General features: G+C 35.8%; 2 protein-coding genes and 1 non-coding gene across 3 annotated transcripts; all 3 read left to right on the forward strand.

The window, feature by feature from the left end:
• Nucleotides 1-1,035: 1,035 nt before the first annotated feature.
• On the forward strand, nt 1,036-8,448 carry LOC133285462 (histidine kinase 3-like). Its single transcript, XM_061482694.1, has 12 exons — nt 1,036-1,355; nt 1,629-2,306; nt 2,777-3,058; nt 3,421-3,590; nt 3,804-4,016; nt 4,260-4,446; nt 4,539-4,590; nt 4,714-4,943; nt 5,054-5,152; nt 5,521-6,659; nt 7,145-7,490; nt 7,992-8,448. Exons 2-11 carry the CDS (start codon nt 1,821-1,823, stop codon nt 7,374-7,376), a joined length of 3,090 nt encoding a protein of 1,029 aa, XP_061338678.1. The 5' UTR covers nt 1,036-1,355; nt 1,629-1,820; the 3' UTR covers nt 7,377-7,490; nt 7,992-8,448.
• A 542-nt stretch (nt 8,449-8,990) lies between these two features.
• Nucleotides 8,991-9,072, forward strand: TRNAS-UGA (transfer RNA serine (anticodon UGA)). The gene has a single exon. It is a non-coding gene; the product is annotated as a tRNA-Ser (tRNA).
• A 3,622-nt stretch (nt 9,073-12,694) lies between these two features.
• Nucleotides 12,695-14,939, forward strand: LOC133285494 (nuclear transport factor 2B). The gene is made up of 2 exons (XM_061482734.1): nt 12,695-13,027; nt 14,572-14,939. Exons 1-2 carry the CDS (start codon nt 12,731-12,733, stop codon nt 14,644-14,646), a joined length of 372 nt encoding a protein of 123 aa, XP_061338718.1. The 5' UTR covers nt 12,695-12,730; the 3' UTR covers nt 14,647-14,939.
• The last annotated feature ends 375 nt before the right edge of the window (nt 14,940-15,314 follow it).

Consider the following 15,314-nt stretch of genomic DNA (forward strand, 5'->3'; position numbering starts at 1 on the left):
TTTGTCTTCGTGGTACCTATTTTTTTTTATTTTCATTTTTTGGGGTTGAAGTCTTTATGTAAAAACTCTATATTTTGATTAGTTTAATAATTGCAGTATAAACTCCTAAATATTTAAGGACTGAGTTCAGGTAAAGTTGGATGTGGAAGGCTAGCTGCAACAAAACACTGCTTAAATAGGAGGAAAAGAAAACAAAAAAGAGAGAGGATAATAACACCTTGAGAGCACAAAGCATGGATGCCATTATCTCCTTACCTACTCTTTTGTGTCCTTTTGACTCTGTCGTCCCATGGCAATTTTGAAAAGTAAAAGGGTATCTAATGCCATTATGCAGAAAAAAGTTTATGCTTATTCTTGAAATTCTTGTTCCATGCAGGGGCATTTCTGTGAACAAAAGTACAGCAATGCAATTACAAACACACTCATCAGAGTTAACGACTTGGCGTGTAGAAGTTGTCAAGTGGCATGGACGGATAGGGATGGGAACACAACTACAAAGCAAAACAAAGCAAAGTTGAGAAAAGCAGTGATTTTTGCTGAGTGGAACTAAGCCTTTTTCTGCTATCTACATTATCATTATACTATTATATTATGAGTGTGATATATTTATAAGGGATAAAGTTATCTTCTACAATCAAATAATGGTAGTTCAGTTGGCGCATAGAAGCTGAGAGTAAGAACATGTGTTAGATTCTCTCCAGTACCACTTTAGGAGAAGTTTAAAACATTAATCTGGACCCGTCCCGAATCAGATTAATTACAAAACAATAAACCGATTGAAATATTTAAAAAAAAAATTATCTTCTCCATACGTAAAAATAAAAGTATGTGAACCCCCCAAAAAATATGAATTTACTTATTTTTATGTATACATAAAAAGATAAAATTATCTCTCTGAATATTAAAGACATTAAATCCTTATATTATAATAAATGCGATTTTGTTAAAATATTAGTTATTGCTCGATTATTTTCCCTATATTATTTTTAGTGGATAGTTGGGAAAGAGATAAAGGCCAATACCAGAAAACATTGTTGTGATCATATTCTTATTATCTGTCTTTTGCAAATTCTCGTATCTTAGTGTCTGTGAATTCATTCTTCTAAGTCCTTGTAGCTTCATTTTCTTCCTCCTAAAATCCATTCTACGTTTATCTTCAATCCTTAGTGTATTTCTTTTTCTTCTTCTGCTTTGTGAAAAGCTTTGCTGAGGTAGTCAAACCTTAAACGCTACTTTGCTGTGCTTCTGTTTGTTCTCTTGTTTAGTTTTGGAAAATTGAGGAGCACTGCAAGTCTGGTTTGTTCATTGTGTGATGAAAACTGCAGATTTGGTAGCTAAAAAACGAATCTTTGCAGGTTAGTCTTTGGCCCCTCCTTTTTGTTTTACATCTTGGTTGGTAGCCGGTGGCTGACAAGATAACAAGAAGTATCAATTTGTGTTTGGAATTAGAAACTCAGAATGATTCTTTGGTTCTTTTAAGGGTATGTGTATTTCATATTCTGGTGTTGCCATTCTGAATTTGAAGCTATTGTTGGATTGGATAAGATAGCATTTTGTCAAGGTCATGTCTCATTTTTGTTGTTGTTGTTGTTGTTAATTTATCCCCTGAAATCTACTTTGTTTTTCAGGAATTGGGAGGTGGTTGGCGTTTTTCTTCTTCATTTCTTGAATTTCTATCTCTCATAGGCTTTAGCGTTTGTGGAGATTCTGTGGATTTGACAGTGGTTCTCTCACTAGCCTGCCTACCTACCTGGAATTGGCTAGAATCCACTACCTCTTGCAACTGTTTTTAATTTAACTTGTGTTGCTTACTGTTGTGGATGAGTTTGCTACATGTAGTGGGGTTTGGTCTAAAGGTGGGGCATCTACTTTTGGTGCTATGTTGCTGGATTATGTCTGTCATTTACACCAACTGGTTCATTAGGGGTGGAATTATGGACACCAAGATGAGTTTTTTGGGCGGTGGTGGCAAGATGTGGCTCAGAGGTTGGGAGATGATCTTGGGGAACAGTTACAAAATCAACCAACACTATTACCAATGTATTGGGTCCAATAAAGTCAGGAGAACCTTGTGGAGAAAACTTTTGTTGACATGGGTTCTGGGTTGGTCCATAGTATCCTTGTGGATCTTCTGCCGTATGAGCTTACAAGCTACTGAGAAAAGGAAAGAAACTCTGGCCAGCATGTGTGATGAAAGGGCTAGGATGCTTCAGGATCAGTTTAATGTGAGTATGAACCATATCCAAGCCATGTCCATTCTGATCTCAACCTTCCACCATGGCAAGACCCCCTCTGCCATCGACCAGGTTACTTTACTAATCTCTCTTTTACTATCTTGCTAATCAGGATGTAATTAATTCCTTACTGCAACTGATTAATTAATTGTGTTTGGCTTGACTCTACCTTTTTCTTTTAATTTTGAAGTTATTATAAGTTTTCATTTACCGGAGGCAGTGGTAATTTACTGTTCCTTCATGATTGAAAGGTCATGGGTTCGAATCCAAGAAACAGGCTCTTTGCAATTATGCAAGGGTAAGGCTGGGTACAAGGATTTCCTCCACCCACACTCGCTAGTCGGGTTTAACGGGGAGTGATATTTTTTTTTTTTTTTATAAGTCTTCATTTATTATGCACATAGACACACACCCCACCACCACAGTCTATTTCATTTGTTTCAATTTCCTTTTTTGACAGATGTAAATTTCCCAATTTCCCAATAGCCGAGATGAATATAATGTCATGGTAACAAATGAATCTAACTTAATAAAACCTGCAGAGAACTTTTGCAAAGTATACAGAAAGAACTGCTTTTGAGAGGCCCCTTACAAGTGGGGTTGCATATGCTATAAGGGTGCTTCATTCTGAAAGGGAACAATTTGAGAAGCAACAAGGCTGGACTATAAAGAGGATGGATACCGTGGAACAGAACCCGGTTCATAAGGATGACTATGTCCCAGAGGCATTGGAGCCATCCCCTATCCATGAAGAATATGCTCCTGTCATCTTTGCACAAGATACAATTTCACACGTGATATCTGTTGACGTGCTTTCTGGAAAGGTACGTTTCTCAAATATCTTATATGTCCTGCACTAAATTTGTTGGGTACATCACACGTCACTGATATTTAAAGTTTAAACTTTTTCGCCAAATATGAAAATTATGAATAGTTTTAATTCATTTATATGACTTTTGACTGGAATTTTTAGTGGTCATTTATTATGTTTTGAGAAAACTTTTTGTTTTTGTTTTTACTCTCGTCTCAATGGGACATCTCATTAGTTACTATGGAGAATAGAGAAATGAATAGTCTCTGGTTTTGTGGATATCACAAAGCTCAATTGGGATTGGTTGTTCATGTTTGATATTTTTAATATATGGAAATCAAATTTGGAATTATGGTTGTCACTCTTCATCAACAGGAAGATGGTGAAAATGTGTTGCGTGCTAGAGAATCAGGGAAAGGGGTTTTAACTGCTCCCTTCAGGTTGCTCAAAACAAATCGTCTAGGGGTTATCCTGACATTTGCAGTCTACAAGAGAGATCTTCCATCAAATGCAACCCCAAATGAAAGGATTCAAGAAACTGATGGGTGTGTATAAATTTTAGAATTTGTTAAAATTTGACATTCCGTGAGAGACTTTTTCATCATTGACATAATTTTGCTCATTATCTTTTGGTAATTAAGAGTTCTGATGTAACTAATCTACTGAGCAACTTAAGATTTGATATTGGGTTAAACAATTCATGAACACAGTTAATTTAAGAGGGAACCATTCCAATGTTTTCACTCACTACCGTGCAGGTATCTAGGTGGGGTCTTTGATATCGAGTCTTTAGTGGAGAAATTGCTTCAGCAACTTGCTAGTAAGCAAACCGTAATTGTTAATGTGTATGATACTACGAATCATACCCATCCAATTGCTATGTACGGTTCAAATGTATCAGGCAATGAGTTCCATCATGTCAGCCATCTTAACTTTGGAGATCCTTTCAGGAAACACGAGATGCACTGCAGGTAAGAGATTTGCAGTAGGAGTAGTTTTCTGTTTCTGTCCTTAATGTTCTATTGTCAACCGTCCTTAATTAGCCTTACAAAACTTGTGGTTTTGCTTTAATCAATAGCTGCATACATAGTTTAGAGTTTTTATCTGGAGTTATCGGTTATAACACTCTTCTGGGGTCACCTATTCTGGATTATTTTATTAATTTTTACATTGATTGAACTATGTATGACATTCAAGTTTTGATGCTGACACAGGTTCAAACAAAAACCACCGTGGCCATGGGTTGCAATAACTACATCCATTGGCATCCTTGTTATTGCACTCCTTGTTGGACATATTTTTCATGCAACTGTGAACCGAATTGCCAAAGTAGAGGATGATTACCATGAGATGATGGAGCTTAAAAAACGAGCTGTGGCAGCTGATGTTGCAAAATCCCAGGTATGTGATCTTTTGTAGTTGCTTTGTAACTTTTTATTTATAGGTTTGAGTTATACTTATCCTGCGGGCTTAATCAATTGTTAACACTGCAGTTCCTTGCTACTGTTTCCCACGAAATCAGAACACCAATGAATGGAGTTTTAGGTGAGTTGAAAACTCAGACTTGTCCTCTTTCTATGGTATACTATACGGTGTCCAATGTGTATGCATAGCACAAAAAGAAAAAGCTTATTCAGCCATGACCATGCTCTAAAATTGGATTTTCAGGGATGTTGGATATACTTATGGACACAGATCTAGATGTAACCCAACAGGAATATGTCAGAACAGCACAGGGCAGTGGAAAAGCTCTGGTGTCAATTATAAATGAGGTTTTGGATCAGGCAAAGATTGAATCTGGTAAGCTAGAGCTCGAGGCTGTGCTGTTTGACATACGGGCAATTTTGGATGATGTGTTGTCACTATTTTCTGAGAAGTCTCACGGAAAAGGAGTAGAGGTAATATATCTGTCTAGGCTTTTGATGCCCTTCTATGATGGTGGAATTTTCAAAATTATAACTTGACTGCTTTTCATGTTTTTTTGTTTTTGTTTTTGGGGGGAGCATAGTTGGCAGTTTATGTCTCAGATCGGGTTCCTGAAAAGCTAATAGGTGATCCAGGAAGGTTTCGGCAAATAATCACGAATCTCATGGGTAACTCGATTAAGGCAAGTCTATAGGGAGAAAAAAAGATGTGTCAACTGAACCCTCTTCCAACTCATTTATTCTGTAGACTAATTTACTAGTCAGCTAAGCAACATTTACTTGGTCTGATATTCTATTGATTTATTGAATTGAAAGTTGATGTCAATTTGGATTTAGAGATCTTCCATTGTCCTTCATTTTTGTGTTTTGAATTGCCTTATAGACATGCACCAGCCTTAGTAGTTTCATGGAGCTTTAAATAATAAAAAAAACAATTTCTAAGTGTTCCAACCATAGCCAATAATGATATATGATTATCTATAAAGCAAAATAGAGATGTTTATTTCTAGACATGAGAAATGACAACTGATTTTATGCAATCATTTCACAGTTCACAGACAAAGGGCATATCTTTGTCACTATCCATCTTGTTGAGGAGGTTGTCCATTCAATAGAAGTTGAGAAAGAATTAACTTCAAAAGATACCTTGAGTGGTTTCCAGGTTGCTGATAGTCGCAAGAGCTGGGAAGGATTCCAGGCTTTCAGTCAAGAGGGACCTCTTGGTTCTTTCTCATCCTCTTCCAATGATCTCATCAATTTGATTGTATCTGTTGAGGATACAGGTGAAGGTATTCCTCTAGAAGATCAGTCCAAGATCTTCACTCCATTCATGCAGGTAGGTTCATCCATTTCCAGGAAACATGGGGGAACAGGTATTGGTCTAAGCATTAGTAAGTGTTTGGTTGGCCTCATGAACGGGGAAATTGGATTTGCAAGCATACCAAAGATTGGATCCACTTTCACATTTACAGCTGTCTTCACCAATGGAAGTCCAAATTCAAGTGAATGTTGTAAAAGTCAGCAAATCAACAACCAACCTCATCCTGCATCATCAGAATTTCAGGGTATGACTGCATTAGTTATTGACCCTAGACATGTTCGAGCTAAAGTATCGAGATATCACATCCAACGGCTTGGCATTCATGTCGAATTAGTTTCAGATTTAAATCAAGGTTTGTCCACAATAAGCAATGAGAATCAAGTTATTAATATGGTCCTGATTGAACAAGAGGTCTGGGATAGAGACTCAGCCATTTCATCTCACTTTGTCAATAGCACTAGGAAAGTTGATCACGGTGTTCCTCCAAAGCTGTTCATTCTTGTCAATTCTAGTAGTTCTTTTAGAGCAAGTACTGTAACATCAGTTGTTCATAATCCAACTGTCATCTCAAAACCTTTGAGAGCAAGTATGCTTGCTGCTTCGCTACAACGAGCCATGGGTGTTGGGAACAAAGGGAATCCTCGAATTGGGGGGCTTCAGAGTTTGTCTCTCCACCATCTTCTTCTTGGAAGAAAAATTCTAATTGTAGATGACAACAATGTGAACCTCACTGTAGCACAGGCTGCTTTAAAAAAATATGGAGCTGATGTGGTTTGTGTAAAAAGTGGAAAAGATGCCATCTCTTTGCTGAAGCCACCCCATCAGTTTGATGCATGTTTCATGGATATTCAAATGCCAGAAATGGATGGGTATGCAACATTAATACATTCTTGTTAATCTTGATAATTATGAATAAGGAATAGTTCTTAATTCTCATATTAATCTATCAGAATAATTGAAAACTCTTTCCAGGACAGTTTGCATCAAATGAAACTTTATCTATACTTTTGCATTACATTGAAAACAATTAGTGCATATAAAATATGGGTTAATCTTTTCTCATTTTACATGAGAAAAGATTCTCATGTTATACACACAATTAAAATGTGGGTCCCATTTTTATTTTTGTGTCTTTTCACTTTTTTGTGGACCCTACTTATGTATTGAGTGTGTAGCATAAGAAAATTTTCTCATGTAAAATGAGAAAATTAATCCCCATAAAATATATTTAGCACTTGGAATCTAAATCTTTTGAGAATCCCAAATTCTAACTTTCTATTTGTTTTGTTCTAAAAGTACACATATCATTTGGTACTTACACACAAATTGCTAATATACAATCATTTTGCAACAGTTTTGAAGCTACACGTAGAATTCGGGAGATTGAACATGCGAACAGAGAAGGGTCTGCTGAAGCCTTTGAAAATAATTCAAACTGGTATGTGCCCATTTTGGCTATGACTGCAGATGTGATCCAGGCTACACATGAGGAATGCCTAAAGAATGGGATGGATGGATATGTTTCAAAACCTTTTGAAGCTGAACAACTTTATAGAGAAGTTTCACGGTTTTTCCTTTCATCATGAAAAAGAAAATACAATGATGATATAAACCTGAGGATTCATGACAATGGAGGCATCAGCGTCTGTTGGCCATGACATTTAGAAGTGTGCATAAATAGGTTCAATAATCTCCTCTGAGTAAGTTCGCTATTTACGAAATACATATTACAGTTCTTATCCAATATAAAAAGGGGAAAAAATCTTTAAAAGAATGTAAGTTGTGTCTTTTTAGTTTTTTACTTTATGTACTCTCAGTAGTACATAGTTATAACATAAAAAATTATTATTATTATTTTTTTTTCATTTTACACATTAGCTGACGTGATTGAGGAGAGAAAAAAAAAAAGCAAATTTTCATGTTATAACTATGTACTACCAGATACGTAGTAGAGTAAAAAAATTAAAAGGACACACCTTATGTCCTTAAAATGACACACACTAAACCCTATAAAAACATGACATCTTTTTTCTCCATAGACCGGAGAGTGTTATCTATCCCATTGGAAAGAAAAAATAGGAATAATGAAAAAAAATTCTAGACTTGAGAAATTGTTGATTCTGCCTTTTGTGACCTCCATTGGTGAATTTTTTTGGCTGTGATTGAAGATCCTTGGTTTAATTTTTTTATCTTTGTGGCAGGGAATGTACGTAGGAACCAAGTTTTATTGGTTGGAGTTGAGTTTTAATTGGTTCTGAGGGTATCAAAACCAGTTTATTCTTCCATGTAAAGTCACACTCGTCCATGGTAACTACCAATTGGACATATTAGGGGGAATTTGAAGACCCAAGTGTATATAATTCAGGATCTGGTGTCTCATCATCTTCTGCATGTAATAATACTACTCACAGTACTCTAAGCCTTGCATTTCTATGGGCATTGATAAATGTATAGAAGAGAATGATTCAACGTAGATTAGCTTCTTGGAGATAAAGATGGCAAGAAATGCAGCATACACCATATGAAGTTCATCAGTGGCTACTTCAGCTTCTATTCCTTTTGTTCTTAACAATGCCATATTTTGGTTTTCAAACACGTTAACTGATACATTGGAGTATAATATTTGAGTTATCCACCATTTTTTGGCCGATTTGTACATTTCCAGTTCTGTATTTCCTTTGGCTTTTTATATGTTGCCTTTCAAATTTTGTTTGTTTTTTGTTTTTTCCCCCCCATAATATAAAACAGGTTACTGTGGTCAAAATATACCAACCTTTACTAATACATCTAGACTTCTAGTAGACCTGCATCACTAAAATTGGAACTTAATGTAAGAGATGAATATTAGTAGAAAAATACACTATTAAACAAAACATGGGAAACTGCCTTAAGTGATGTCATTAATACTTCCTTATGTATTAGTTTGAAGGTTGTCACTGGTGGAAGTATCATTTTAATTGAATGGTTTGGATGTGTAGCATGTGCTCGAAAATGGTGGTTACTATACACCCTTTCCAAGTAAATAGTAACAGAATGTTCTTCTATCACTTTTGGATACCAGGACCAATAGTTTACCCACGCCAATTGATATCACACGTATCAACTCAAAATAGTTCTTATTGTAATTGTTACTTGTGACATAATTGCTAGTAATTGAGGTTGAGTTTAAATATAAATATAGGCCCAGCTTATACAAGTCAGTCGATATGTCCGAGTGGTTAAGGAGACAGACTTGAAATCTGTTGGGCTTCGCCCGCGCAGGTTCGAACCCTGCTGTCGACGTTGTTTTTTTTTTTTTGTTTTGTATTTATCATTTATTACAAAGTTATAGTATTTACTATCAATGTTATATCATTAAGATTACATCTTTATCTAACAAGTTACAACTATTATTTTTGTGTTTTTTGTTTTTTTCATAATTTTATTATGAAAAAAAATTACTATTAATAAATTGCAGTATTGTGATTATAATTTAAATTACACGTTCGTAAATTTGAACCGATAATAACAAAACTAGTTACATATTTATTTTGTGAATACTCCAATTTTTATATTTATCTGATAATAAAAATATTAAACTTTAATGAAATAGGTCAAGGAGAAATCATAAAAAAAGGGTTGATGAGAGTTAGAGATATAAATGGATCAGTCCGTCTAATAGAGACCTATTACTTGCCTTTAGGGGTGAAAGTGGATCGGGCCGACGTATAGGGGCCTACGGCCTAGCCTATATCAGATCAGACTTGATCTATTTTATATAGTCAAATAAAACATGCTTGAGCTTTTAAAGAAGCCTATTTAGAAAGTAGGTAATATGCTTTTTTTATATACCGGGCCTATAGCCTATAGGCCGACCTATATCATATTATTTATTTTAAATAAAATAAAATAATATTATTCATAGTAGTACCAAATGCTGATAGTTCAATTGGTGCATGTGAGCTAAGTAGGTGGTGGAAGGACTTAGGTTCATTTCATCACCAATACTATTTTTGAGAGTGGCATAAGATCTGTACTAATCTCTACAGTACCATCAGAATCAACATTTAGTGCCGGATGAAGAGTTATTGATGCCTATCGTTTTAGCTTAGCTGAAGATATCATCCAAGCTTTAATATACGGCGTAGATTGGCTATGTAATACGTATGACTTGAAGAAAAAAATAAAAAGTATAAATTTGGAATTATTTTATAATTTAATTATATTAGATTAAATTTTAATAGAAATTTGACTTTATTTTTTATGTAGGAGGAACCAACATCTCAGTATGTGAGATTGCCTATATGAATCTGTTAAAATATTTTTTGTTTCTTAATCTTATTTTTTTTTGTTTCTATTCTTTATTCTTGTTTTTTGTTTTCTATATTTACAAATTATTTGTCAACTTATGTAATATTGGAATTGTATTTGTAGGGTAGAGAAGATGAAGAGAAGTTTTTGGCTACTACAAGCATCATAATGTGTTTGTTGGATTCAAGTAGTTATTTTAATTTACATAGTATAGATTTGTTTGTTGGATCTGATAAAATATATGTTATTTAGTTTGAGAATTTTGCTTTTGGAAGTGACTTAAATGCAGATTGTGATGAGTTTTGTTGTAATTTATAGTTTTGTTTGGACGTTGAAATTGTGATTTTTGTTTTATCAACATAATTTGAGTATTTTGTGAAGTTGATTATTGGTTCTGCTTGGAAGTTAAAAATTAACAGTCTAACGGGCCAAGTTAGGCCATTTGTTTTTTTATAAACGGGTCAAGCCAGACTAACAGTTAGACTCATACTAGGCTCGGACCAGGCCAAATTGAAATTTTTTGGCATAAGCTTGGGCTTTTCAGGGCAAAGCTCGACCAAACCCAGACCACTTTCACCCCTACTTGCCTTACATCAGGTCAGACTCTACTTATTATATATAGGGTGCGCATGACAATCTTCCCGGAATCAATTTTTTTTTTTTAATTTCTCTTCCCGGGAACAGAAATGGATAGAAAACTCGTTTGGTAAAACCAGATTATTTTTTTGTTCCTGGGATGAACCAGATTATTTTTTGTGCTGGGGAACAAAAAAAAGAATCAGAAAATTTCTGCTTTTTTGTTCCCGGGCACAAAATGAGAAACACTTATCTCTCTTAATCACTCTCCATCTCTACCATCATCACCACCACCACCACCATCCCAACACGACCACCGCTACCATCGTCGCCGCCGCCGTCGTACCACTAGTGCTGTCGTGACCACCCCCACCACCACGATGCCATCGCCGCCATCACCACCACCTCTACCCATCACTATCACCTCCACCACCACAACTACCACCGCTGCAACCACCACTATCACCGTCACCGTCACCACCACCATCACCACTACCGCCATCAACCCCACCACCATCATTGCAACCACCATCGCCATCACCCCAATCGTCACAGCCACTACCGTCACCACCACCTCCATCGCCACCATTACACCACCCTCGCCACTGTCACCCACCGCCGCCGTCACCGCTGCAACCACTGCCGCCACCACCATCACTATCTTCATGATGCCATCACAACCACCACCACCATGCCACCAACCACCATCTCCACTACCATTGTCGCAACAACTGCCGTAACCTCCACCACCACTACCACCACCACAATGCCACCGCTACCATCACCACCACTGTCACAAACCACCATTATCATTGTTGCAACCACCACCGACACCGACACCGCCGCCGCCACCAACCACCACCACCATCGTCACAACCATTACCGTCACTACCACCACCATCGCCACCATTACACCACCACCACCACCACCACTGTCACCTACCACCACCTCCACCACCGCAGCCACTGCCAACACCACCATCTCCATGATGCCATCACAACCACCACCATCATGCCGCCACCACCATTGTCGCCAATACCATCACCACCATGCCACCACCACCACCGTACCACTGCCGCCAGCACCATCACCACCATGCCACCCCCTGCCGCCACCACCACCATAACCACACCATATGGAAAGGAAAGTGATGATCCGAATTTTTTTTATATTTAATAGGAATTATTTTTTATTATATTATTTGTTGTGTTATCAAACCCAATTCTCATTCTCGGAATAAAAATATAACTTGTTATCAAACACATTTTTTCCTTCAGAAACTGTTCCAAGGAATAGAAATAGAAAAGAATTATTTTTTTCAGAAACAGTGCTAGGGAATTGAATAGTTGTCATACACACCCATAGTCAAATAAAGCAGACTCAGGCTAAAAAAAACATATTTAAAAAATAGGTCATAAGCTTTATTTTACATATCGAACCTATAAACCAGCTATTTATTTTAAATAAAATAAATAAATTATTATTTTAATAATTTTCAATAATAAAATGATATTTTTTTAATTATTAGATTTTGAATAAATTTAAACAGACAAATAAACTTATTTCAAGACATTTAATTTTTAAATATTGATTAGAACAAATTTATAGTTTAAGACTAATATTCATACCACAACCTAAAATATTTTGCATAAATCTAATTTATTTAACCCCCCAAAAAGGCGAGCCCGGTACAATGTATTTACACCCGCAAACGAGAGTATTATTTAGATTAAATACATTTTTTACTCCCTAATATAAAATACGGTTCTCACTTTAGTTTTTACAAAAATAAATTAGTAAGTTAGTTCTTAACAAATTCAAAGTGAACCCATTTAGTTGAAATCGTGGTCCCTCACAAATTCAAAAAAGATCCATATTAGTCCCTCAAAAGTACTAAAATGGGTCTACCTTGACTTTGTTAGGGACTAATTGACTAATTCTAATTTTTGTAAGGGACTAAAATGGATACCGTATTTTTTTTTTTTTTTTGTTAACGATAAAAAGGGTCTTTACTCTATTATTTATAAGAAAGGGAGGGTGTGGGACTGCGTTAGGGTGAAGCGGGTTTGAGAAATGGATCCAGACGCGTTGGCGAAGGCATTTGTAGAACACTATTACTCAACCTTCGATACCAATCGTAGTGGCCTTGCCAATCTCTACCAAGAAGGTTCCATGCTCTCTTTCGAAGGTCAGAAGATTCAGGGTTCTCAGAACATCGTTGCTAAGCTCACTTCCCTCCCATTCCAGCAGTGCCAGCATGCCATCACCACCGTCGATTGCCAGCCCTCCGGCGTCAATGCCGGCATGCTTGTCTTCGTCAGCGGCAACCTCCAACTCGCTGGCGAACAACACGCTCTTAAGTTTAGCCAGGTATACATGTTTTTTCTTTTTCTATTTCTTTTTTTTTTTTTTTAAGAAAAAGGGGAAATTTTGTTTTTTGTTTTTATTTGATTCGATACTCATTTGTGTGGAATGGTTTTCTTTTGTGGAGATTTGAAGCGTGGATACTGGGTATTGGTCAAAATTGCATCTTTTTCCTTTGCGTTGGATCTACCTTAAATTACACTACCCATTCCTTCATGTTTGTTTTGTTTTGTTTTAGATTTTGATGATCCGGTTCTAGTTAACTACTCTGTTTTATTAATCCCAATCTTGTTAACTTTGACGGTGAGAAAGCTTCAAGTGTTTAATAAATCCCTTTGGTTTAAGTTTTTTATTTGTTTTTCTAGTGTTGCTGCGCTCCAGTATTATCCTAAAGGATGGATGAGGTTGTTTTTACATGGTTTTTTTTTTTTTTTTTTTGATTTGATTCGATACCCATCTGTGTGGGTGTGGATACTGGGTATTAGTCAAAATTGCATCTTTTTCCTTTGTGTTGTATCTATCTTAAATTACACTACCCATTCCTTCATGTTTGTTTTGTTATGTTATGTTTTAGATTTTGATGATCCGGTTCTAGTTAACTGCTCTGTTTTATTAATCCCAATCTTGTTAATTATTATTGTACCTCATTTTTGTGTTGATGGTGAGAAAGCTTGAAGTGTTTTAACAACTCCCTTTGGTTTAAGTTTTTTATCTTGTTTTTTCTAGTGGTGCTGCGCTCCATTATGATCCTAAAGGATGGATGAGGTTGTTTTTACATGGTTATAGTTGGATCTTCTTCTTTTTTGTTTTTAGTAATAGTTTTGTGGCTGTGTTTTAATTCTTTTATGGTTTTATGTCATTACAAATATGTTTGTGGACTCATGCCCTGTTTGTTTCAAATCCTCTCAATGCCCCCACCCCCAGGCGCTGAGAGAAAAGAAGTATTCATTTACTTGTCACTTGCCCTGATGTGTTTAATGAATGTGCATTGTTTGTTTTAAATCCTTTCAACTTGCCGTGAATGTTTCACCAAAATCTAGTACTAACAGGCGTTCAATGGTTCTTGGGTAGTAGGCTTGTGTCTAACTAGGCACTTTACTACCTAGGTGGAGTGTCTACCCAAAAGTTCTTTTCCCTTTTATCATGAAACAAGCAACTGGGAAGTGTTTGACAACTTGTCAAGTTCTGATACATTAGGGGAAATAAAAAAGATACCTATATTTCATGTTAGTTGTCAATTTGAGAGTTTTGTAATGTGATATTGGTAATGATCTTTTATGTAACCAAAGAAAAGGACTAAATTTTGGTAATAGATGAAGATGATTTTGATTACTGAGAATATAGAGGAGTGAAGGTCTTCATATGATTGCAATTGCCATTTATTATTGCCCAGATAGAACTGGAATTGCTAGCTTTAGATGCATTAATATTACTTGGTGTTCATCAAAATCATTTCTTCCGTGCTCTAGTTGGTTTTTCTTATTTATTAATTACATAATTTCTGTTGTCATTCACAATGACTAAACTTCTCAAATCTTTTTTGTTTTCAGATGTTCCATTTGATACCAACACCACAAGGAAGCTATTATGTGTTGAATGACATATTCCGTTTGAACTATGCATGATACATGAAAGACCACAGAAATTTGCCTACAGCTGTTTTGCTCCGGATATTTGAAATTGAAAATGGGTTCTTTTTGGTTCGTGTTGAACGCTTAATTGTGCCTCTTCATTTAGAATTTCCTGTTAGGGTTGATTTAAAACGTTTTCTAGGATAAATTGTTAAAGATCAATGGACAAATTTGGCTCTTCATGTCTTTTACTGTTTTCACTGTATTTTGATTTGATTGCTTAATTTCAATGTTGGTTTTGCATCAAGGATGATGAGTGGGCTCGCCATGACTTGATTGTCCTTCTGAGCTGAACAAAGGACAAGTTTACATTTCTCTCGGTAATTTTTTTTTTTTTTTTCAGTTTTTTAAAAAAAATTATGCACAGCTTATCTTGGAGTTGAAATAATAAATCTGTTTGTATTAATAAATGTGAGATTTTTTTGTAATAAGATAATTTGTGAACCTTCGTACCAAAAAAGAAAAAGAAAATATTATCCGAGATAATTTTAGAAAAAATGGTTTTATTTAACGAATTTGGATATCGTTACTCTCTAAATTTGAGCGTATGTTACATCTCAGTGATGAGCCTCTTTGTTGTATCCGTTAATGGGGCTATTTATGAAATAATTAAAACTTCCATGTTAATCTTATTAATAGATATCACTCGCTTTATTACTGTT

Source organism: Gastrolobium bilobum, unplaced genomic scaffold, assembly GCF_033153095.1.
Source record: "Gastrolobium bilobum isolate Gb01-03AN ecotype WA unplaced genomic scaffold, APGP_CSIRO_Gbil_v1 utg32472, whole genome shotgun sequence".
NCBI lineage: Eukaryota > Viridiplantae > Streptophyta > Magnoliopsida > Fabales > Fabaceae > Gastrolobium > Gastrolobium bilobum.

Excerpts from the sequence above, each read along its gene's own strand:
- LOC133285462 (XM_061482694.1), top strand. The coding sequence starts at position 1,821 with ATGAGTTTGCTACATGTAGTGGGGTTTGGTCTAAAGGTGGGGCATCTA. Across the intron at positions 4,447-4,538 it reads CTGATGTTGCAAAATCCCAG|TTCCTTGCTACTGTTTCCCA; the intron begins GTATGTGATCTT and ends TTAACACTGCAG. Across the intron at positions 6,660-7,144 it reads CAAATGCCAGAAATGGATGG|TTTTGAAGCTACACGTAGAA; the intron begins GTATGCAACATT and ends ATTTTGCAACAG.
- LOC133285494 (XM_061482734.1), top strand. The coding sequence starts at position 12,731 with ATGGATCCAGACGCGTTGGCGAAGGCATTTGTAGAACACTATTACTCA. Across the intron at positions 13,028-14,571 it reads ACGCTCTTAAGTTTAGCCAG|ATGTTCCATTTGATACCAAC; the intron begins GTATACATGTTT and ends TTTTGTTTTCAG.